At 40.9% G+C, this 25,524-nt stretch overlaps 1 protein-coding gene across 1 annotated transcript in view; it reads right to left on the reverse strand.

Moving 5' to 3' along the window:
* Nucleotides 1–25,524, reverse strand: part of LOC123516038 (dual oxidase-like) — an 89,345-nt gene that overhangs the window by 7,908 nt on the left and 55,913 nt on the right. Inside the window, exons 7-20 of the mRNA XM_045275044.1 lie at nt 25,157–25,275; nt 20,715–20,838; nt 8,098–8,236; nt 6,858–7,041; nt 5,857–5,979; nt 5,390–5,591; nt 4,935–5,120; nt 3,841–4,572; nt 3,562–3,737; nt 2,912–3,075; nt 2,506–2,696; nt 1,727–1,910; nt 699–867; nt 57–194 (exon numbers count right to left, since the gene is read on the reverse strand). Of these exons, the coding sequence (XP_045130979.1) occupies nt 57–194; nt 699–867; nt 1,727–1,910; nt 2,506–2,696; nt 2,912–3,075; nt 3,562–3,737; nt 3,841–4,572; nt 4,935–5,120; nt 5,390–5,591; nt 5,857–5,979; nt 6,858–7,041; nt 8,098–8,236; nt 20,715–20,838; nt 25,157–25,275 (2,831 nt within the window). The remainder of the gene's footprint in view (nt 1–56; nt 195–698; nt 868–1,726; nt 1,911–2,505; nt 2,697–2,911; nt 3,076–3,561; nt 3,738–3,840; nt 4,573–4,934; nt 5,121–5,389; nt 5,592–5,856; nt 5,980–6,857; nt 7,042–8,097; nt 8,237–20,714; nt 20,839–25,156; nt 25,276–25,524) is intronic.

Consider the following 25,524-nt stretch of genomic DNA (forward strand, 5'->3'; position numbering starts at 1 on the left):
CATCACACATTGCTCTATTGAGAAGAAAAAGACAGATCTTGCACTTGATAGCTTACCTGTAAAACTTTATCTTAACAACATCAGATGGAAGAAGTTCAGTTTCAATAATGTCCAATTCCATGTAGCGTGTCCGTAGACTGATGATTTTGTCCAGAGTGTAGATGATCCCTGGACCCACAAAGAATATCCAGAACCTGTCGAAAGAGGTACAGAATTAGACTGTGTATCATTCATTATGGAACTGAAAACTGTGAATAAAAATTAAAACACCTCACATACCAGGGATGGATTAAAATTTACTGGAAAAGAATTTGAAATTGTAAAATATCAAATTACACAATAATCTTTTTTTTTTTTTTCATTGACTTTCAAAAGGAATGTACAGTAGAGAGTAAGATTTGACTGGAGTCTGCAAGAATGATGTGTACAGTTAGAATAAAGTAATAACCAGAACATGATCTCACTACACTAGGATACAAGACTTATAATAATAATGATGTGTAAATGAGATATATAAATGATAACAATAATAAATGTTTAAAAGTTAAAATTATGTTGCTTCTTTAGCATCCACTTTGCTAAGGCTAAGAAATAAATGATGGAGTACACCTGACTGCTATACAAATACCTTCTTCATTGCATCAAGCAATACTGCAGTAAGAGATGACTCTGCAAAGAGCAATTCAATGAGGACTCACCTGGGTGCTCCTGTGAGGCGTGCCAGACCGTGCAACAGGGACAGGATGTACAGAAGGATGTAAAGTTGATGAGTAGACCAGAAGAACTTGTATGCCTTGCGACGTATGACTGGGTGAGCGAAGATGAAGATGATGCACATGATGATGAAGAGCGCTACACCTGTAAGACCTGAAACAAAATACATGGACTGTTTTTAGGAGTAACGATGCCAAATGAAGACTAGAGGTGGTGACACAAGTGGTTTTTATTAAAGGTATATGTTCAAATTAAATTATCTGTGGGACAATAAACTTTTTATTTTACAGGTACAGTGGAGACTCATACTCGAACTTAATTCATTCCAAATGGCTGTTTGAGTACCAGAAAGTTCAACTATTGATACCTATAAATCACTGTAATTCGTTCTAATCTTAGCAAAACCTCAAGTTTATAGAAATTTCAATGTCATTATTTTTGTAATTTTGATTTGTACATGCTGTAAGTGAAGGCTGGTGATGGATAATGTAGAAGAGGAGGGGAGATGGGTGGGGAGGAGGAGGGAGGTTGTCGGAAGATGTCTCCATCCATGAAAATGACATAACGCAGAAGAATGTTGTTTTTATCAAGACTACAGCAGGACTAGGGATGCGCATCGGTATTTGGTATACCGGAATACCAACAATTTTTTTTTTACATAATACGGTATCAGAACGGGACAATGGCGGTGATGGGGAGGGAGATGCTAGAGCTTTGTTGACAACAATGTGTGTGGCTATTCGATTACCAGATATTTTCACCACTAATAAGCCTTTGGTGTTAATGTAAGTTTCTAAATTAAAAACTAGACAGAATGCACGAGAATGTTATTCTGAAGACCACAGCAGCACAACTGGCAGAGGGGAAAAGGGAGAGGCTAAGGAGCCTTTGTTTACAACCACGTGTGTAAACGTTCAACTATCAGGTATTTTTTTGAGTATTAAATCAAACTTTTACGTTCAAGTATTGAAAAACCTCAACTGTTAAGTCTCCACTCTAGTTAAGGACTTGCCTGTTAGTGTTTGGAAGAGCCAATAACCCACAGTTGGTTTCTGGTCAGAGGCGAAAGCAATCTCTTGAGTGAGACATCGGAGATTTTCTACTGGCTGAGTTGACACATGGTAAAAGTTGACAAGATGACCACAGGAATGGAGAACACTGAAGAACAATGCTGTACAAGCAACAATTTTGTGGAACTGTGGATAGAGAATTAAAAATAAATTGATAAATTGTTTCTGATAATATAATTCCTAATAAAGGATTATGGGGAGTTCACTAAGGATTTATTAAGTCCATAGCTGAACGACACATTGTTGTTTGACTTCTTTTCCAAGTGAAATGGAAATATTTTTAGGTGCTAGGACATTTCAGATCATGCATAGTGTACAGGTAATCAGTGGCCAAGAGTGAAAAATTACTTTCCTGACCTACTTATCTTTTTGCAAATGAAAAATTATAACTATTTGTTGGACATACTAATTGTAATAGTTTCTTTTAATATGTTTTGTTAAAAAATGTCCATTATGCTACAGTCTGAAGTTACAGTATCTGTACTGAATTATACCTAATCAATTAAGGAGTTACAATAATCCTTACATGTAACTAAAATGTTGAAACACTGTGGTAGATTGCATAGAAGCTGCTACTTTTGCTTAATTTTAAACACACTTGTAAACCATACATAGTTTTTCATAATTTAAGATTCTGGTGCCAATGCAGATACAATTTTAAACCATGGTATACTAAAGACTTGAAGAAAATGGGAATGAAATCCTAAGTTTTCAAACTTACAGGAATATGGGAATCAAGGGGAATATATTGCTGGAAACTGAAGTCTTTTAGTTTGGTGAGGAGATTTCTAGACATGGTGAGAAGCAGAAGGGAGTAGCAGAAGGAGAGTGAAGCAGCTGCTCCTCTGGTGATGGCAATGCCCACTCCCATGATGTGCCGCAGATCTGTGTGCTCAGCCATGAAGGAGTAATCTGGGAAGCACCAAATGGAACACATAAATTAAAGCTTAAGAAAGAACCAATCTAAAGCCATAAAATCACCTTTGGTCTGACAGTATTCAGCACACACAAGTTGCTCTTTTAAAAAAAAAATTTTTATGCTAATAATTTTAGTAGAAGACCAATGTTTCATCATTTGCAACTTGTTATAATAAGCTGGAATTTGCTTTGCTTCCTTAGACACTTACGAATGAAACGCTCGCAGAACAGTGCAATAGTAATAACGTAGAACACAAACAGGTAGAACACATTCTGCCTGTTCTCTTCCAGAAAAGTTGCAATAGAATCATATTTCTTCAGCATCCAGTGACGATTTCTCTCCCTGATCTCAGAAATGTGGAAGCTGGTCATTCTGAAGAAAAGAACCAAGAGTAGATTAAATATGTTTTTGTAGAGCAGGAAGGGACAACCAGCAGCTCACAAAGATTAAATAATTATAGTATACATGCAGCAATTAACTGCCAGCTCACAAAGAATAAATAATCATAGTACACTTTCAATGCAGTGCATCAAACTGTGTTGTTACTCCATGGGTTGTAACCTGCACCTCAAACAGTAAAACAACTCTAAATTTACACCTGATTATATATATATATATATATATATATATATATATATATATATATATATATATATATATATATATATATATATATATATATACATGAGTATTATTAAATAGATATACATAAATTATAAAGCAGACTAAATAATGGTAACCTGGAGAAAATGCAGTGCAGTCTCTTATTAAGGTTTCCTTTACCCAAAATGTTTTTTTTTTTTTTTCTCTCTTTTCAAGATAATTTTTTTTCTCTTTTCAAGCTAATATTTTACTTACCTGGCAACATTGGTGGAGGTATCCAAAAAGTTCTGCTTGGCACCTTTACAGTCCAGGCCGATAGCAATGAAGTCCCCCTTGTACTCACGCATCATCAGTTTGAAGTCATCATAAGTAAGTGAATCTTTGTGGTCAATGCCTGATGAACTGAACATCCCATCAATCAGATCCTCAACCTGTCAAACATGAACAGATAAGTACCAGTAAATTATAGAACACATTGTATTAACAGTAAAAAAAAATGCTACAACTAGTATTCACCCTCATTAAGGTACTCACCTCCTGGTTGCTGACAGTGTTGGTCTTGGCAATTTCAACAAGGGAGCGTAGCATTTCAGAAAGCTCAGTCTTATCAATGACACCATTACGATCATTATCACACATGTCAAAGATGATGCGCAGCTTGTCATCAGTGGTTCCCTTGCTGAACAGCACAACTGTGTCTAGGAACTCTTGGAAGGAGATGCACCCGTCACTGTCTTTGTCCACAATATTAAACATCCGCCGCACAAAAATGTCATCTCCCTTCATACCAAGAGCTCGGGCAAACTCCTTCTTTGTGAGAGCTGTTCTCATTACCATCACTACATCACTGGTAGCTTCCTCTAGTTTTCTCTTTTCTCCAGGTTTGAGGCCAAAGGTGAGTTCATACGCCTCCCTGAAGAAGTGCTCCAGACGCTTTTGTCGTCGCTCCTTTGTTTCGGCATTGGCTAACATTTGCTCCTTGTATGTGTGGACTTTCTCTACAACCTTGCGGTGGGAATTCATGAATTGCTCCACCTTGTTGATAAACTTGCGCCGAGCAGCATCCGTGTCAAACTCTAACACTAAGTCGTGATCCTTTGGTGGTCGCAACAACACCATGGGTTTCCTTCGAGCGTCCTGAGTAATTTCCACCACAAGATTGTCTACATCACCGACATACAGAGTTCGCAGCTTTTCTCCTTTGCGATTCACTGTGGAAATCTCTTGTTTTGGCCCAAACTTGACTTTCACGATCCTCTTGTGATTCTGGATGGGAAGAACTTAAATGATTAAAAGAAATGAAAGACATTAAACATGCTTGATTTAAAGGTATCAAAAGCTACAAATTTAAATAGATTAAACAATAATCTCTAAGTAGCCCATGTGTAAAACAAAACATATCCACTTGATAGTATATATATAAGAGTATAGGAATCAGGAGGATGAGTGATGCATATAGTATTCAAGTACAGTTAAGGCTTCAATTTATGCAGCTATTTATGAGCAACTCAAGTCTCTTTTGTGTTGATAAGTTACTGCTTCCCATATGTTATATTTTCTTTCCCTCATTCCTGCTAATGTAGTTATGCCAGTCCTATAAACCTGTAGCATGACACCATCTTGCTCACCTGGTGTAACCACTCCTTGACCATCATCTTGTCAACACTGCGACCGTTGTTATTCTCCTCCTGTTTAGTCTTGAAGTGACGGCGACGTGAATTTTGGAACTTTACCGTGGCATACCCAGCTCCGGCACACACCAGCGGCACAGCGGCAAGCAGGATGCAGGAGTAGATGTAAGTCACCTCAGATCCCTGCAATGAGCCACAACATGATGATATTGCTTCTAGGTAGTACTACTGTATACATGATATTTATGTAAGAGGGACATTGGCTATGGAAAATAAGGTGAAAAAAAAGGCCAAATGAGTGTATTAGTCTCAGAAGAAAGGCCAAGTGAATCACTCAGAATCAGAAGGTATTCAGTATTCATCAATTCTAGCTGAACACATATCAGTGAAATGCATATTTGGTAGAAAAGATGGTGGTGTACTGAGACTCTGTATAAAGGAAGATACTGTACCTGGAAGTAATCGTAGCCTTGGAGATACTGGCATGGGTCCATGTCCCCGGCACTGAGCTGCTTGGGCTGCCTACATGGATCTTCCTCGGTGTGGAAGAACACGTTACGCTGGATTTCATCAGGATCCACAAATGAAGCATTGACGATGATGTCCCACAACTTGACATTTCGGATCTCCTCCACCTCCTCTTCTGTGAATATCCTGTCAGAAGAATGGAATGGTCAGCCTTACCAAAAACTAAAGATTTTATAAAAAGCTCAGGACAGTTATTAAAAATCCTATGTAATTACAAAAAAAAAAGTTTACTTTGTTGCAACCAATATAAATTCATGTACCCAAGTGTTTAATACAGGTGGCTAGGTGACAATACAGAATATGCTATTCAATTCAACATTGTAACAACCAGTAGCTCTATCTCCTCAAAAAGCCTTCACCAGTGTTTGTGGTACACAGTAATGGGACTCACATGTTGTCAGTGTTCTCAAACCAGAACCTGTCTGCATCACGTAGGCGAGTGAACTGCTCCCTGATGATGGCAGTGAAGAGTGGTCCTGGTCCCTCGTGTGTCTCCAGCATACCGCCAACGTATCTGCAACACCATAGTGCACTTTACAGCCCGCAACCAAAACGACTTTGTAACACTAAGCTGCTGTAAAAAATTTCATCTTCATGTCATAATTTCAGGTCTAAAACAGAACACAACATTCTTCCAAGCTTTATCACTACATAAACAACTGCTCAGATTTCTACTTTGCATTTTAAAAGCAAGATATTGTCCACATCTGGTAAATTTTAATACAAGTAACCCTATAAAATTTCCGTTAGTCATTGAACTTATTGAGCTTTCCCTGAAGATATTTTTGTGCTCACTCAATTTCAGTTGAAGTGAGACTAATACTTAGCTTAAGTTCAGGACTTCAGCCGGCTGGTGGGTAACCTGTTTGATGTTACCCTGAATGAATTGAGTCACAAACACAAAAATCATAATTCCATTATTGACAACTAAAAATAATTTCAACTCAGTTTAAACGATTAAAAAAGGCCTTTGTGCGTCGGAGGGAAACAGTTCCACGTATACATGGGAAAAGAAAGTAATGTCAGCTGCAGGTCATTCGCTCCTCGGCTTTTTGAAGCTCCGATCCGAATTTGAGACGAGTCGATACATCCAACGAATGTACTTCTCAGTATTACTATGGTCTTCCACCAAATTTACTTAGTATTGCTTCCTTTACCCGTTTCTCCTAGCTAGGAAAATGAAAATGCATGGTCCCAATACTATTCAAGGAATAGGCTACTTGTGTTAAGATTTCTTAATTGGTGACTGCATGCATATTAATTCTCAACCATTAATGGTTGACTCGTACATCTGAATACCTTGTAAATGATTAGTGACTACTTCAAATCCCAAGTTTAATGATAAACACTAGCTAAGAGCAGTATCGCAACAACACAAATACACACACTTACAGGTCCACGTTCATAAGGTTGCCGCCATAGAGATCCTTCACTTGGTTCACTAGGTTGGGCTGTGCAGCATATAATTCTGGATTGATCTCCTCCCAGGAAGTAACGGGGTCCAGCTGGAAGCACTTTCTCACTGTGTTGTAGTCTGGTAGGCCGCTGTCACGCCCACGCATGATGTTAAGAGCACCTGCAGGTTAACCAGTACAAGTTAAAACTTTGATATCTTCGAACAATTGCCATTTATAAGTAAAGGCTATAATATCAAGTAAGGTGCTTCTTCCTAAAATGTCCTTGACCGCCTGAGAATCAATGAAACTCAGCGCGCTAAGCAGTATTTCCCTAAATATAATCTTCTAATTTACATTTTCGTTAAATAATTTACCTAGATGCGCATGTTTGTCTTCCTAACTCTTACTCAACTCTCGCTGGAAATGGGGTTCACCATTTCACAACACGCATAATACATATAAATGTAAACTACACGTATACACTAGCGCCAGCTGGTAACTCTGCTGCTGCTGCTGACCTAGGGGGACGCCCTTTTCTTGATGGTAAGATTCCTTCATGTGTATCTATTGTTGCCGTTCTATGGCGTATTTTACAGTGTGGCGCTGTCACCTGTCCATAGAGTGTTGCATAGCGAAATTCCTACGAGTTTTCGAGTCTGGGAATTTCCTTATGCTTGAAGCACTATAAACCACCCACTTCCTATTAGGTGTGTCTGCAGGTCGCCTCACAGCAGTAGCAGTGGTCATGCCAGATAATTTAGAGGGTTTCCAAGAAAATAATGGATAATGTGCGTCAACCCACCTGGGCACTCGGCTTGGAAGTTTGTAAATGTTTACATGCTCGTAAATGTTTACATCCTCTATTCAAAATAATTTCAAATGATTTTTATCTCTGGCGATAATAACAATTGTTTACTACCATCATTGTTTTCAAATTTTGACCTATTTCATATATTTACACTTACTTTCAAATGTAGGAGTCTGAATATACGCATAAATCATAATTTCTTTTCGAAATATGCAAAAATATTTAGATTTAGGTCGTGGGAAATAAACAAATTCTCCCCCACCCCCACACACATTTGTAGAATAATTAACCCTCTACTCCTAGCAGACAAGGGGTGTCATAACTCCTTGATTTAGATCCAAGCCTATTGTTTGCTGCGTCTGTAGTGGCAGCGTGGCAATGCTGTGGTCCGCATTAGGAGAGAAGGGTGCAGGTGTGTTGCTCTCACCAAGGTCACGTCTGGAGAACTCGAGGGGACCGAAGAGCTTGTTGCGCACATCGTTGCAGAGAATCACGTCCTCGCGCTCCGCCAACTGCGACGACATCCCTCGAAACAGCTCCTCCAAGGTGTCCTCCGCCATAAAGTCCTGCAACACACGTCACATCATTGCACAAACCAAGACAAGCCAAAACATACGTCAGAACATTGCATACACCAAGACACTCGCCGAAGTATAAACTAAAATACTTCTACTCATTACAAACACCAAGACACAATAATACTCGTACACTTCAGCACATAAGCATCATGCATAGTGGGTATGAATATTTCACTTTTTATAAGCTATGCACGATCGTAACATAGCCACCATCAGGCAAATATGTGACAATTGTCAATACATAATGATATGGAAATCACGGATACATAAACTGTTTCAATTCTTAATGACCATTATCACCATCATCGCCAAATTCATCCGTGGGATCACACAAGTATACGCAAAACATCACCCAATGCACTCACTCCCGCGTCTCTTGTTTTGCTTTCACACATGATACACGGAAGCGCGTCGTATGTATTCGGTATTGCTATGTACAATATGTACGGAAGTACCCTGCTGACGTCACATACTATAAGCTCTCTCTGGACTAGAGTGGTCAGCGAGCAAATTTCACTTTCCAGTTTTTTTTTGTTTCACGTGCACACCATTTCTGTTGTAAGCAGCATCCGGCTGGCTGCTGTATACTGTCCATGTCCCAGTTCCGAGTCGTGTTTTCAGTGGCTAGCACACAGCTGTTTGTATTATCTTACGGTTGGTTAGTTTTCTCTCATTCATTATCTGAAGCGACATCCCGCCATGCCTTGCTCCCCCTACCAGACAAGTGGCGTTTTGTTGTTGACAGTTACGTTGCATCTTTACGACTCGCCTAATTTGTACACGTGCTCCAGCCACTGTACCTTCTCCCTGTCTCTGCCGCAGGGTAATAACCTACTTGTATCTCAGCTCTGCCTCACTTGGAACTACTTACGATGTTCAGCCACTTAACTAGCAAGATAGTTAGCTATTCAGTCAATTAATCAGCCAAATAATCAGCTAATAAATTACCCAGCCAGCCAGTTACTTGGCCAACCAGCAAACTCCCCGTAGGTAGCTATAATCTCAGTTTGTCAGCTAACCATCCATCTATTTACAGTCACTCAATCGGTCAATCAATCACATCCATTTATCTCTCCATACAACAGCTAACTAACCGACAAGTAGTCAGCCAGCCAGTCAGTTGGCCAGCTCTCACCATACTGCACCACAGACCATTCCCTCACGTCCATTTCTGGCTCGCCCGGGAGTCACCATCTAAACAACGGTTTTGTCTCTCTCCCATCCTCAGATAACCTCCAGATGCCGGACAGCTCCTATGTCACGGCGGCGTCCTCTGACCACGCCAGGGGCAACGCCACGTCACCTGGATCGACAGAATGCCCACAAGTCACTGTCACCGCGCTCCCCTGTCCTTAATTATTTTGTCTGAACTTACTTTCTACGAATATTGAAATCACAGAAGATTACAGCGGCTTCCCGATTCTTAAGATGCAATTTGATTCTAAAATTGACAATGCTAAGATATTTTCTTTATTAACTTTAGTTCCCCAAATGTAGTCTCGATCTATTATATCCTCCAGATTCAAGAGAAGAAAAAGAAGGGGTAAGAGATGTCCTTCGGGAATTCCGCTTACTACACTCCAACGTGACGAAATTCTAACTACTTATAACTGATATCCTGTTCGTTTTCTTAGGTAACTTTTCATCAGCTTCAATTACTTCTACCTACAGTAACTTTACATAAAAAAATACGATTCATAAAATCAGTACGTATCTTTTTTTTTTTTATCTATTACGTGCAAGAATATAATTACACTGGTAGAGTTCATTAGTGTGTGTGTGTGTGTGTGTGTGTGTGTGTGTGTGTGTGTGTGTGTGTGTGTGTGTGTGTGTGTGTGTGTGTGTGTGTGTGTGTGTGTCCCTTTCTCCTTATCTCCGCCACACCCTTGCCTCAATCACCACCACCTCCCTCTCTTCCCACTTACTCGTTCGCTCTCTCCTTCCCTGGCTTCCTTCTCCGGTCTCACAGCTCAAAACACTTTCCCACCACCAACAAAACAAACACCGTGGCTGATAACATAATTTTACCCCTTTCGCCTCGTGTGTGTGTGTGTGTGTGTGTGTGTGTGTGTGTGTGTGTGTGTGTGTGTGTGTGTGTGTGTGTGTGTGTGTGTGTGTGTGTGTGTGTGTGTGTGTGTGTGTGCGTGTGTGTGTGTTTCTTAACTCCAGGCACGTTCAAGTGACCTTTACTGTGAGATGAGAATATTTTTTCTTCTATTCAAGTTTAAAAGAACTGGCATTTCCATTTCTCCTTCCCCGTTTCTTCTCAATATTTCGCCAACAGATTCTTTCATCTTCCCCCTCCTCCTCATCTCTCTCTCTCTCTCTCTCTCTCTCTCTCTCTTACAGTCTCTTTTTTCATCTGTAACAACGTCAAGATCCTTCTCCTCTAGCGAATACTCCTAATCATCATTTTCCTCTCCCTTTTTCTCTTTCTCCTCCAACTCTTCTAGAACTCTCTCTTCATCCATGAATACTTCCACCACTCCCTCTTCCGTTTCCTTCTCTTCCTCTACTTCTAACACTACCACCACCGCTACCATCACCACCACCTCCTCTTCTTCCTCTTCCATCACAGTCGTCGTCTCTAACCCCCCCCCCCTACACCATAATTCTTCTTAACTCCGGAACTGTCGCTCAGTCAAGGGTACAACGTTTACAGTGACCAACGGAGAGAGAGAGAGAGAGAGAGAGAGAGAGAGAGAGAGAGAGAGAGAGACTCTTAATTTTCTTCCCTGTTTTCTGTGGGAATCCCACAAAAGAGTAATACTTCGTCATGAACATCTGTTTCCTACACTCTCTCCCTAAAAGCACGTACACGCACACGCGTACACACACACACACACACACACACACACACACACACACACACACACACACACACACACACAGACACACACCAATTAATGCGAAAGTTATTTTTTCCCTCTTTTTTTTCTCTTTCTTACCATAAATTTGCGTCGGAAAGAATTTATAATACGAGTCGCTTGTCGTTCACTGTAAGGCAATGATGTGGTTGCGAAATTGACTGACTCACTGATTGACTTATTGAATGACTGATTGATTATGATGGACGGATTAATTATTCATTCTGCACTGCAACGATATGCGATGTTTTCTAAGACCAAAACACAACTAAAGAAAAAAACAAATAAAACTGAAACGAAATAAACTTCCAAAACCAAAAGAAACTCAATTATAGTAAAAGGATTTTTTTTACCTTTAACTAAAACAAAAGTACTAAAATAAAAAATAAAATCAACACACAAAGCTTATATATATATATATATATATATATATATATATATATATATATATATATATATATATATATATATATATATATATATATATATATATATATATATATATATATATATATATATATATATATATATATATATATATATATATATATATATATATATATATATATATATATATATATATATATATATATATATATATATATATATATATATATATATATATATATATATATATATATAAAATCATTTAAGCATCGGCGATAAACATTTCTTCAAGCAGGTGGAGGACAGGCAGGTGAGGAGTAACATGAATTGGTATGTCCTGCCCTGTCCTGTCCTATCTTGCCCTTCTCACCTCCTCCATTGTTCTTTATTTGCCCGTGACCATGTATAGAGAGAAGACTTTTCATGCACTTGTTTATCTTTACTTGCGAAGGAGACTACCAAGAGAACACACTAATGTAGAAAAGCTTCATCATTTGTAACTATCCCAAAAAATAACACAGGAAGATGATTTCAAGAAATGTTAGTCATTTTAGTTCCGGAAGTTTACAGATATAATTTAATGTATCTAAATTAATGAAACACTTATAAGTTTGAAATAATTAAATAGAAAAAAAAAAACCCAATAAAATCGATTTGATCATTGTTGTCATTCACAGGAACCGCAAAGTTACTTGGTGTCAATCAGCATAAAGGTGAAAACTATCTACCTCCACACCCATAACAACAAGAAACAAGTAAATAAACAAATTAGTGAATTAATAAAAAACAATGAATATAATAACTGAAAATAAGAAATACCAAATAAATATGTTTGAACATCCTTCACGCTAGGAACAAAACATACAAAAAACAAGAAAATCGTCATCCATGAATGTAAAGGAACGTTTCAGATATCGTTAAAAAACAGGAAATTTCCATCCACTCCACCACACCAGCTCGGCAGCACACCCCGAGCCACGCTGAGCCGCGGGAAGCCACGCTGAGCCACACGTCATGACACTCTCTCATATTTCACCTTCACCTCGCCTCGAAGTAAACGTTCCTACTTTTTTTTTTTATAATTTTCTTTTCCTACTTCTTTTCCCAGTTACTGCATTCCTATTTCCCACAATTCTTGTCTTTCTCCTTTTCTCTTATTTATTTACTCATTTTTTCAAATCCTTTTGTGCCCTGTGTGGTGTCTTGAGAGTTCTTTGTAATGCTAAAGACGATGGAATTATTAGCAGCTTCTTTGTTTATTTACGTAGTAGATGATAAAGAATGTGCTCGTTTCAGAGCACAGAACTGCCTAATCGATGGAGTGGTTAGTTGGTATTTATCTGCCATTAATCAAAGGTCCACGGGATGGAGGAAAGAGAAAGAATTGTACGGGTATTTTCTCAAGGAACATAGTCTGATGAGAGTAAGCTGAGGTGCAAACTACAGGTGTTTTATTCAAGGGATAGAGAGACTAAGCGAGGGTGAGGTGAGATGCAAGCTGTCACCTGAGAGTGGCATTCGTCTGGGATACAGGTGGTAATCATATTGTATTGTTACACTACTTTCTGACGTGACTACTATTTTATCACTGCTACTACAACAACTACTACTAATGCAGTAACTATAACTGCTACAATAACGACAGCAAAAGCAACAACAACCCCCGTTACTACTCCTATTACTATTATTACTACTTCTACTACTACTACTACTACTACTACTACTACTACTACTACTACTACTACTACTACTACTACTACTACTACTACCACTACTAACACCACTATCACCACTACCATCAGCACCACTACCACTAACTACTCCCTTCTCCCCATTTATTCCCAAAGTCCTTTCCTGCGACACAAACATTAATCCAAACCTTCCCCACACTAGGCTCACTCACCTTGATTGTCGGTCTATCAACACATCGTTTGCCGCATCACAGTGATTTTTTTTTCTTGGATGAATGATGAAACTAAGGACATTCCCCCTTTCTACTCCCTCCTTTCCCTCTCCCTCTCCCTCTCTCCATGGAAACTAGTCACGAAGGAAGCCACGACACAAGGACAGCGAAACACCTGGGCATTCAGGAAGCACACCGGTGAATTACATGTGGTTTTTCCTTTGATGAGGAGTGACAGAAAGGAAAGGAGAATATACATAGCTGAGGATCCAGAAAAAAAAAATAGACACGTGAGATTTTCTTTTCATAGTAAGTAATGACGTAATCAGTTGAACTCCACAGATTTCAGATTCTCTTACTGGGACTGACATCGCTTACTTGCTCCTTTATGTGTGATGTGGAAATGTACGGTCAGAAACGGGAAAAGGAAAGAAAAAGGTTTGACTGTTAGTGATGACGCAACAAAACTTGGGTGTTTCATAAGATTCTTACTATATCCACGCAAACCGATTCATCCCATCCATCCATCAATTCTTTAATCCTTCCGTTCTTTCCACCTTCCCTTACTCCAACACTCATTCTACTATCTTCTTTCTTTCCTTTATTTCTTCCATCTATCCTTCAAATCTAATTCCATTCTTCCTTTATTCTTCCATTTCGTCATTCACTAACTACCCTTTCCTTCCTTATATCTTCCCCGTTTCCCTTTTCCCTTCCTCTCTCGTTATGGTTGCAGGTAGAACTCTGAAGGATATCGCACCCAGAGACGCCCTTGTGTTTGTTTGTGTCCGTGAACGGTGGGTGCCTCTTGTAGGACCTCCACGGTGAACGAGCACCGGTCAGCCCCAGGGATTGAACGGTAAAGGGAGAGGGAAGGTGCTGAGGGTGTATGGAAGGCTGATGGAAGGCCGCTAACGAGGAAAGAGAAGGGACGGCGGTGGCGGTGGTGATGGTGGTAGTAGTGGTCAGTTTAAGGGAGGTAGAATGGGGGGGCTGGAAGGAGGTGGTGTATGGGTTGTGGTGGTGGTAAGTGAACATGTTATGGGTTTGCCGGCGGTGTATTGCGAGTGACAGGCGTAATGTGACTGTTTGTGAGTGGTGGGCGGCAGGTTGTGGGTGACGGATGGGTGGATACGAGAGGCAGCTTGTGTCTCGGCTCGGATCTCTGTACTTAGCTAGACTGCATAACATACAACTCGTTCAGCTAGTGATGCGCCCATGAAGAACCCTATTCTGATTTTCATCCACATTTCGACTAACAACGGTGTTTAAAGGCCGTTTTTTGTGTCTAGTGAATCATTATTACACTTTTTATATTATCATTAGAATAAGCCGTCTTGAGAATCCAGTTGGTCATCTGTGGTCTTTGAAAAAAGTCGTAGTAAGAGAAGCAAAGCGTTTTTTTAGTACAAGTAAGTCATTACATGCATCACGTCACGGTCCTTCATGGCTTCGCTGCGTCCGAGGTTCTTTTTGTTTAAATTGTTTACTGGTCAGCATACTCTACACAACACAGCCTCGCCCTCTGACCTTTGCCAGAGACATGGCTATCGTGGTGAATAAAAACTAGTGCCTCTAATCTTCTCTAACGCAGGGTTCGACTTGGCACTAGCATTTCTCTGACAAAAATGTAGATCAAGGGATGGTCACGATCGCTGTTCGTATTTTTTTTCTAATTGTAATTTCATGTTGGTGATGCAAGCCACAAGCCATAAGGGTCCACGCCTCACCCACATCACGGGGGGTGGGAGCAGGGAATGGTGGAGCAGAGAAGAAAATAAGAAAGATAAAACAATAATAATAATCTGTTGTCTTTTCCTTGTTGGTGAAAGAAATATGGTCGCCACTGGAGTTATTGGCAAAGACTGGGGCAAACGTAATTATGAACACGGAAATAGAATCATAACAGGAAGAGTCCAGGCGCTGCATCCTTGATACGGATCCAAGAGGTGACCAGGCAGTGGTTGGCGATGACAAGGCAGAGGGTGGTGGTGGTGATGGTGGTGGTGGTGATGAGGTTCTCAGGAGCCAAGGAATCAGGGAGGCCGAAGCGAAACAAGGTTGTTGGCCAGACCTGCCTCCATGTCCTGCTTTTTGACTTCTTATTCCTCTGTCCAACATATTCCATCATGTCGTGACCGAGATTTTGAACTTGTTTGCTTTCTCTTTTCTTTTCTTGCCTTTCTCTTTTTCTTTTCTTTTGTTTTTCTTCTTTTCTTGTATCTGTTTATTGTCTCTTTTTTTTTTATCTTTCCTCATTCTTCTCTTGATCCGTCATAATTCAAAGTAGAGTTACCACAATCACCACTTTACTCCGCTCCAGCACTTCAGTCAAAACCTCTAGTGCAATGCTCCGCGTGCATTCTCTCACCAACGCAAAGCAAAGATCTGTGGCAATATTAAAATGAGGTTTCACGATGCCTGGCCAATGAGACTTCACCACGACAGTACCGCAACGTTCCCATCAATCAGGATACAAGGCAGCACCACTGTCGCTCTCCACCAACCAATGGCCTTCACCACATCGCTAAAAACACGTAATTCCCATGTTGACTTTCTAATTATCGCCTTTTTTCTTATAAATAAGGTCATCGTTCCCGCCCTGGGCAAACACTACTCGTTTTATAAGGTCTTTTTTCTGGCCTTCAAAGTAACATGACGAGACACTTGCAATGGAGTTTTTCGTTGTAAAGTAAATATTTTTTCGTCTTCCGCGTTTAAAGTGACTTCCAAGATCCGGCAGTGTAGTAGTCGACTGCTTACTCGTTTGAAATGTTACGCACTGTTTGGCTGGAGAAAGTAGTATGTCATTTCGAAGGTATACTCTTTTGCAAGACTGTGACTTCCTTGACAGATGTATTATACGATCACCAATGCCTTAACTGCTTCACTCCAATATACAACGATGTTCACTATTGAAAATACTATATATACATAACCTTTACAAGTACACTTTCAACGATATTCAGTAGGAAGGGATTAAAAGAATAGATATTCCAGTGTTTCGCCACTCTAGCGAGTACAATCTTCAGTTATCTGTAGAATAAAATTTAAATGTCCCAATATCATTTTTGATGAAGAAATGATGCATCAAATAGCATTGAAAGGGTTACGTGATCTCCCTCTTAAGCCAAAATAGCTTTAATAATTCTGACATCGGCATCAGTAGCAATGACAAGCAATCCTGCAGTTTTCCTATTTAGTCTCCATCACGGGAGGCGAAGAAAGGGATGAGTAGCTCGTGTATATGTTAGTTATCTTAAATTATATGGAAATTGTGAGTTTTTAACTTTACTTTGATTATATAAAAAGTAGCAGGCTAATGTTGCAATTAGTTTGTAGCAAGTGCTGTCCAACATTGGGTTCTGTGTGCAAAGACTAAGAATAATCCTTACCAATAAAGTACATTATATTCATTATATTCATGAATCATCTAAGAGAGAGAGAGAGAGAGAGAGAGAGAGAGAGAGAGAGAGAGAGAGAGAGAGAGAGAGAGAGAGAGAGAGAGAGAGAGAGAGAGAGAGAGAGAGAGAGAGAGAGAGAGAGAGAGAGAGAGAGAGAGAGAGAGAGAGAGAGAGAGAGAGAGAGAGAGAGAGAGAGAGAGAGAGAGAGAGAGAGAGAGAGAGAGAGAGAGAGAGAGAGTTATTAACATGTACAATACAGTACACGAGTCCATTACCTTCACATGCACTGCTTTTGAATTAAGAAAGACCTCTCAATCCAAATACTGTACATAACCTCAGGGAAGGTGAGATCAGGAAAACCCGAGGCACGAGGACGTCCTCTATGACCAAACGGCTTTGTGTCCACGGAGCTGACGGGACGCAGGGCAGCACAACCTGTTAAGCTGAGAAAGACTTGGCACGACGCCTGAACCTTAACACTCGCCGCTGTCATGACCTCCTGAGATCACACAGGCCTGTATTCTGAAACACTTTGCTCTCTCATCACTCGTACTATTTTCAAAGGCCACAGAGATTATTTGTTGCATTCTCAATAGTATTTCTGCGGTTGAATAAGTAGAAAGCTCGTTAATCTGTCACTAGACCCATAAAAACATCCTTAAAAACTTCAACTACAACCTTTTTGAATGTGGTGAAGTTGCGGGGCAGATGTGTTTCAGAAAATTATCCATTGCTGCACTTTCTTTTCAGTGGACAGCGTGCTGGAGGTGCTGCCGTCTACTGACATCCCGCTATATTACATTGAGTATGTGCCTCGCCTCCCCACGCGTGCTGGCAGCTCGGCATTTACCGAGTAAATTAGAAAGTATTCAACGTAAAACCAGACAGAGGTCATTGTCATTTTAAAACAACACTTCCTTAAGATTAGTTTGCAGCAATAATATTGATAAAAGCATGATCTATCATACTTATGTTTATCTGTTCGTACGGTTCTATAATATCTATTTATGTTATCATAATGGTAGAGACCATTATGTTAAAACTACTACTACTACTACTACTACTACTACTACTACTACTACTACGCCTTCTTTTGATGGATTTGACAGTAATAATCATAAGAACGTTCTAGCACACACCTGTACATCTGTTTGTATGGTATTATGTAATGATACCAAAGTGGATGAACCACGAAAGTGAAAACATCAAACAAGGCCAAAGTTATCCTCGTTCCTTCTCGCGAATCATGAAGTGCACTGTATATGGGTAATTTCATTAGTTCTTCTTACCTTCGGGAATACTAACTTGGCATGCTTATGGTGTACCGCTAAACAAGGATACACTGGCATCAGGCAGTCTACAAGGGTATAAAGTGGTGTGCTTCTGCTCAGTATGGTAAACATTGCTGGGGTTGTGTGTGATGACAACGAGGAACACGTGTTTGTGGGTCCCCTTTACCGTTGCTTAACTAGGCTAAAGTTAAGTAAAGTAAAGCGGAACTAATGCTAAAATTGAACTCATAAGCAGGCAGTGTGCGAGGGTACAAAGCAATTTGTTTTTGTTACCTGGTGGCCTAGTGTGTGGTTGGGGAGGAGCACTTTTGTCTGAGACCATGAAGACCTACTGTACTGTTCCTCAGCAACCAAGTTCAAACAAAACCAAAACTGAATCTAAAATTGACTTCTTCCAGACCAGTTTACACATGCCAGGCCGAGCACTGAGCGGCAGCCTAGAGGAGCTGCAAGGAGGGCAGGTGTAATGTTAAGTCCAGGAAGCAACACCTGACTGGGTTCCAACACCAGGGCGGGTGTTCGAACCCTCGCTGATAATATCGGCGAAAAACAAAAGGAACTAATTAAGGTGCATCATTCCCACAGGTTTAATGGAGTCGTAAATTTGATCACTTTCATTTGCATTCTTTTATTATTATTATCACTATTATTATTATTATTATCATCATTATTATTATTATTATTGTTGTTTTTATTATTTTCATTATTATTATTGTTATCATTATCATCATCATTATTATTATTATTATTATTATTATTACTATTATCATTATTATTAACATTATCATTATCATTATTATCATTATCATTACTACTACTACTACTACTACTACTACTACTACTACTATCATTATCATTTTCATTATCATTATTATCTCTATTTCCTTTTTCTTATTTTTTTCCTTTTCCACGGTGAGAGGTTCGCTCCGTCTCCATAATAATAAAAAAATATATATATATATATATATATATATATATATATATATATATATATATATATATCTCGCTGCTGTTCCCTAATATAACACATTTAATTAATTCCGAAAGCGATCTTGTCCATTTAATTCACTGTCTCAATATATATATATATATATATATATATATATATATATATATATATATATATATATATATATATATATATATTTTTTTTTTTTTTTTTTTTTTTCATTAAAGCCATTTGGAGGTAGATTTCAGTAAGGTAGAGTTTAGGAATGAAAGAAAGAAATGCAGATAATAGTCTTTTTTTTATGTCCTGGCCTATAGCGCCTGTAGGTAACTTGAAGAGTATTGGAAACACTGTTAAGCTTCCACCCATTAGTGGCGCAGGCAATTTTATTTATAGTAGTACCCATATTAGGATCCATATCACCACCCAACCGCATCTTTGGTGTAACCATCTAGAACTTGGGCATCATGGCGACATGTAGGTAACTATAAACCACCGGAGAAATGGGAAAGTTTCAAGGGGATACGTGATAGGATTCGAACCTACGCGTGGGCGTCTGCCCGATCCCATGCTAATCACCTTATCCACTACGCCATCTTCACTAAGGTGGACATTATATTAAAGAAAGTAGCTTTGTGGAAATGGAAAGGGGAAGGGCAAAGGAATACACTCAAGCTCATCAGTGGAGTGATCATGATGACAGCGGTGGAAGATTGCAAAACCACCATTTCTTTCCTTCTTTCTTCCCTTCCCTTCGTCTCTTTTCGGCTCACTCCCGCACAGGTACACCATCACGACTGAAAAGTTACTCTACCTTTACTGCCCCACCATTCTCCTTTCTAGCATTCTTGCCACACTTGCTGACCGGCGAAACAGAAAAGTGGTGCCTGATCTCATTTACTGAGTTGGTGTCATACATAAACTTGTCAATGTCATCGCCACTTCATCAATACAGAGACGCTACCTTAAAATGAACCAAAAGGAATTGATGTGACAACCAATATTTCAATCCCAGGTAACAAACAGCACTTGGCCATTTAGTCTCCTCTGACACGAGTGTTTCTGGAAAACTTTATCATGCGAGATATTACCACACGTCACCGCTCTGCTGGGCTTTATTCAGTGTTCACTTTGGTATAATGAATGGTGACCGTACCTTAGGTAGATGGATTTCAGAGTGATACCAGTTCTCTTTTACACAAATACCTCGAGGTCTAGATCACAGAAGAATGAAATAACACCTCCCTCTTCCACACATACTTTCAACAGGCTGAGTTTCCTTTCTCGACGTGGCAAGGGGGCAATAATCACATGCATGCCGTCCCAGTGTTAAGTCTCAAGCTATTGTTTGCAGTGCTAAGTTTTAACATATAGTTTCTTGAACGAAGCCTATAGGGAAGTAATGATTGCAGAAAAGCTGAAGAAAGGCGGATGGAAGGATAAATAAAGGCATAATACGAGTGAAGGTTGATGAAATAACAGGTGCGAAAATGATTAACTGACGATTTAGTGGTAGACCGTCGAGGCAGAGGCGGGGCACCGGAGTGATGGATACGGGCCAGAGGTGTAAGGAGCCTTCTCATCTTTTTCCTACCAAGACATTTCTTGGCTTTAAAAATCTCAAATCTTAAAGCAACAATAACACCAGCAGAAGGAACACTCACGTTGGCGTCCCACCAGGTGGAGCACAGGCGCAGGGCAGGGTTGCCACTCTGGGTCTTGAGGAAGTTGCACTCTGGTCCCGGACCTCGCCGGTACAGCCCTGGCGGCACCAGCGTGTGGCCAAACCTGCACGTCCACGCACCCACCAACACACGCAGAAGAGATGAAAGAAAAAGGGTTATTAGTAAAACTTCAGCAATTAGAAAAATGATATTAGAAAAATAACATTAAGTAAAAATTCTTTCCATGATGGAAAAATGATGTCTGCTATAATTATCACCACCCAAGCCAACCATTCACAAGCCACCTCCTGCAGCCAGTGACTCATTATGTCTTTGGAAGGTGTTAAGGCCACACCTGTCGTTTAGCTTGTGCTTATCTCCCTTCCTTCACCAGCAGGGCTCAGGTGAGTGGCCGCAAATCGATCATGGCCTTTAGGACTCTCACTTTTTTTGTCCATCTAGAGCAGCAGCAGCAGCAACAACAGCAGCAGCAAGAATTTCTCCCTCCTGTCCAGCCTCAGCGCGCCTTAAAGAGAAGCCTGTGACGCCACGCATGAACTGTTCTGTTGGTGTCTGTGGATCGCAAGTCACTGGCCTTGGAAAACCTTGTCACGCACCACGGTGAGCAACAGTGAACTTCCTTGAACACGCGTGGCAGCGAAACACTCAGCCATACGATGCCTTAGGTATGATTTGATAACCACGACGGCGCAGAGGGAAACAACTCCGCCGCCAGCAAGGGAAAGTCGACCACTTAGTAGGTCGTGCGCCAAGACGTGACGGCCGGCCAGGTTAGGCAACGTATAGGCTCGACCCGCACTGGCAGGGGCGAGGCGAGGAGGGGCGAGCAGTGAGGCAATGATTTCCCACGGGAAGACCTACTATCTCTCGAAACCCCTGTCTGGCACTTGGCGCTGGCATCACATCATCGTTAGAGGCGCGACGAGACCGTTAATCCCGCGCCGCGACATAAAGATGACGGAGTGGAGGCAGCTACCAAACGCCGCCTCATCGGTCGTGGGATTCAGTGACTTTCTATTTTGACCACCGTGAGGCTAGCATTCGAATCCAAACCTTAACGAAGGAAGTGAAACGCAAAAGTAAAGAGAAATATATTGAAAAACATTCACGAACGATTTTTGCCGGTCAGGCACATGCCGCACGGTGTAGCATTGCAATGACTCTCATGGGTGTATATTCACTTGAGGCCGTAACGGCGGCAGCCGCAGAAAGATTTCGGTGAACATGTATTTCTTTTCAAAAGCAAATCTTTTCCGGAAACTAAATTTCTTCTGGCACGAGAAAGACTTGCAGGAGGCGCTGGAGGAGAAGCTGGCCGGCTAAACCTAATAGGGCCCAAGGTCTATGCCGGCATCACACCGCCGGTCCTCCTGCTCCTCCTGCTACAAAATTGTTGGTGCCTACCTGCAGCCCCTCACAGCCAGAAAATGTTCATCATGAATTACTAGGGACTGAACAGTCCCCAGCAGACACTGTCATCTGACTATCTGAGGAGCCCTTTAGGGGAGGACTGGGCTCGTTCCTGTGAGGGGCTGGAGGTATGCACACCATTGCCCATTGGACTTAGATTGTAGCTGTAAAAAAAAAATGTGTAGCTGTAGGAACCGTAGATTTAAGGACTCTAGGATTAAGGACCGTGATTTTAAGAACCCTAGTTTTAAGGACTCTAGGATTAAGGAACGTAGTTTAAACACACACACACACACACACACACACACACACACACACACACACACACACACACACACACACGGCCCGGTAGCTCAGTGGTTAGAGCGCTGGCTTCACAAGCCAGAGGACCGGGGTTCGATTCCCCGGCCGGGTGGAGATATTTGGGTGTGTCTCCTTTCACGTGTAGCCCCTGTTCACCTAGCAGTGAGTAGGTACGGGATGTAAATCAAGGAGTTGTGACCTTGTTGTCCCGGTGTGTGGTGTGTGCCTGGTCTCAGGCCTATCCCAAGATCGGAAATAATGAGCTCTGAGCTCGTTCCGTAGGGTAACGTCTGGCTGTCTCGTCAGAGACTGCAGCAGATCAAACAGTGAATTACACACACACACACACACACACACACACACACACAACACACACATAATGATAACAAATGGGTAATAATGATAACCCAATCTTACTTTTTCGCCTACTATTAACACGTTTTACAAGTGTATTTTCTTTTCATGATTGTAGTAACAGCTTGATAAATAAAAATAATCTAACTATACGGTCCGTAGAAAGGACACATGTGAGAAGTTGACTATAAATTTGTTCTTTTCTCCACTCAACAACAGCACCTGGAGAATGTGCTAAAGAGAGCGTGTAGGCTCATTCTCGGCCTACGAAGGACTACGAAGACGCCCTGACCACCCTGAGTCTGCCCGAGCTGTATACCAGACACCGAAAAGCCCTGGAGAAACTTGGGAGGGCCCTTCTGTACCATCCATGTTTACACCAACTGCTCCACCCGTAACCCGGTCCGTGTCGTCACAAGATAATGCCCATAAGGGGAACCAAGCACGGAGTGATACCGCGTCAGTGCGATCCCCGCCATGGTGCGAGCAATAAACCATTAGGGCATCTCTGCACCTCTTGAGTTGTCTGTTGTATATATATATATATATATATATATATATATATATATATATATATATATATATATATATATATATATATATATATATATATATATACAATAGATGGCTAGCGAAGAACACCAACGAAGAAAGATGGGAAAGACGTGAAGATAAATCATGTAGAGGCAGTGGGGAATGAGTGTGGCGGGGAGGGGAGGCGACCCACGCTGGAGCTAAGATATGGGACAGTCGTGGTGAGGCAAACGTGCATTTTGGAGGGATGAAACGTGAGGCAGGCGTGGTGGTGGGCGGGGATGGTGAGATTTATAGGAAAATGACTCTGTTGTGGCCACCTTCTCGAAGGAACCCATTTAGGTAGGTGTTAAGTAGACTGTAACTTGTATGAATGGACATTAAGGCTCATATCAGTAGTTATCACATTGAATGAAGAATCTTGTGAGACGGAAAACATCAGTTGTATTCCAAAAATGTTTTAGTGTTTTACATCGACTGCCTTAAATATACCTTGGTAGACAGGAGTTTAGGTGTTGCGATGAATAACCATGCAGATCACACCGTCACAGTAAAATCACCCACAAGGACCTGACTCATCTGTGACCTATGAAAATAATCTTCCTAAAGGTGGGTTCACACGTAGAATTTTGCGACTGGAATTGCAAGTCAGTAGAGTTTGACTGAATATCGGTGCCTAGCGATTGGAGAAACCAGTCGCAAAACAAGGCCAACATGTTGGTCTTGTTCAGCCGCTTTGCGACTTTATTTACGTTGTGACGTCACGGAGTAAGCTTTGAAAAAGTTGTGTCGATATAGAGAAGATGTTAGAGTTGGTGAGAGAAAAAGAATTGTCTTTCGACGAAATAACTGCCACTCTCCAAGAACTGTTTCCCTCAGTGCAGGGTGTTGTTGGAGGTGAGGATTGAAGATTTGTCCAGATTTGATTTGATCGCAATTGTGCGCAGTCCTCTTAAGATCAGTGTGTGGTAGACACTCCTTTCTTTCCTTCTACTTAGCCTGGGACGTATTCGCAGACATTTTCTTTTCAGTTGACTCTTCCTGTACGCCAAAAGAAGAGCAACCACCGCTTCAGCATCGTCATTGGAGGAAGACAACTTGGCGGGTAGCTGTTTGTTTACACTCACTTCCCGCCAAGGAGCCAACTAGTCGATACTTTCCAGTCACTCTGTGTGACGTTTTCCGACTAGAAGGGCTCAGTCGATCATTCTAGCAACTTGCAATTTCAGTCGCAAATTGGCACGTGTGAGCCTGCCTTAAGAGAACAAAGCGTTAAAAAAAAACTGGACCATTATTTATAAACTGAGGAGTGATTGTTCCTGAAGATAATGAGCGGAAAGCAAAAGTCACTGTTCCTTCCATACACTTACTGAGTGGAAAGGAAAGGTTTGCTTCACGTGACCTAAGAAGCCACCGCAAGGGCCACTGCTTCCTGCAGATTATTGAGTAGAATGGGAAAATGTACACTTGCTCAAGCAAATTTTAAGAAACCACCGCGGGTTAAAAAAAAAAAAAATAAATAAATAAATAAAATAAATACGAAATCACCATGAAATCCTTGTTTCCCGCAGATTATGGAGTGAAATGGAAAAGATCGAATTACTTTGTGAATTACCCATATCAGTGTTGATAGAGTTTACTTACACATGGATAGATGGTATGGGATTTTTTTCTTTAAGACTAAAAAAATATTTAGGAGAGTTTAGTACAAAAATAAGTGTCTAAAGGGTAATGAAAGGGTTAGAAATCTGCCATAGGGATCAATGTTTCCTGCAGATTATTGAAGAATGGAAAAAAGTTTGCTTGACTCCAGCGCTCACCTGAAGGCTGCAGACTGGAACACGTGGGATATGCCGGGGTGGATGTCTGGCCGGTACCTGTAGGGAGTGGTCACCTCCTCACCCACAAAAGCTGGCAGGAACTCGTACATGATGATATTCTGGAAAGACAATATACAGTTAGCTTGAAATAACACGTATCATCACCACCACCAGCACCCCCACCACCACTGCAACCACCACATCACCTCGACACGGAAACACCGCCACCACACTATTGAAACACTAACACCACACTACGGTAACCCCTCCCCCTCAACCTCCATTCCACCAACTCTATCGTAACCACGACAGCGGAACTCCCCCACCGCCACAACACTGCCACTGAAACACGACTTACATCACCATAA

The sequence above is a fragment of the Portunus trituberculatus genome, chromosome 40, assembly GCF_017591435.1.
Source record: "Portunus trituberculatus isolate SZX2019 chromosome 40, ASM1759143v1, whole genome shotgun sequence".
NCBI classification, from domain to species: Eukaryota; Metazoa; Arthropoda; class Malacostraca; order Decapoda; family Portunidae; genus Portunus; species Portunus trituberculatus.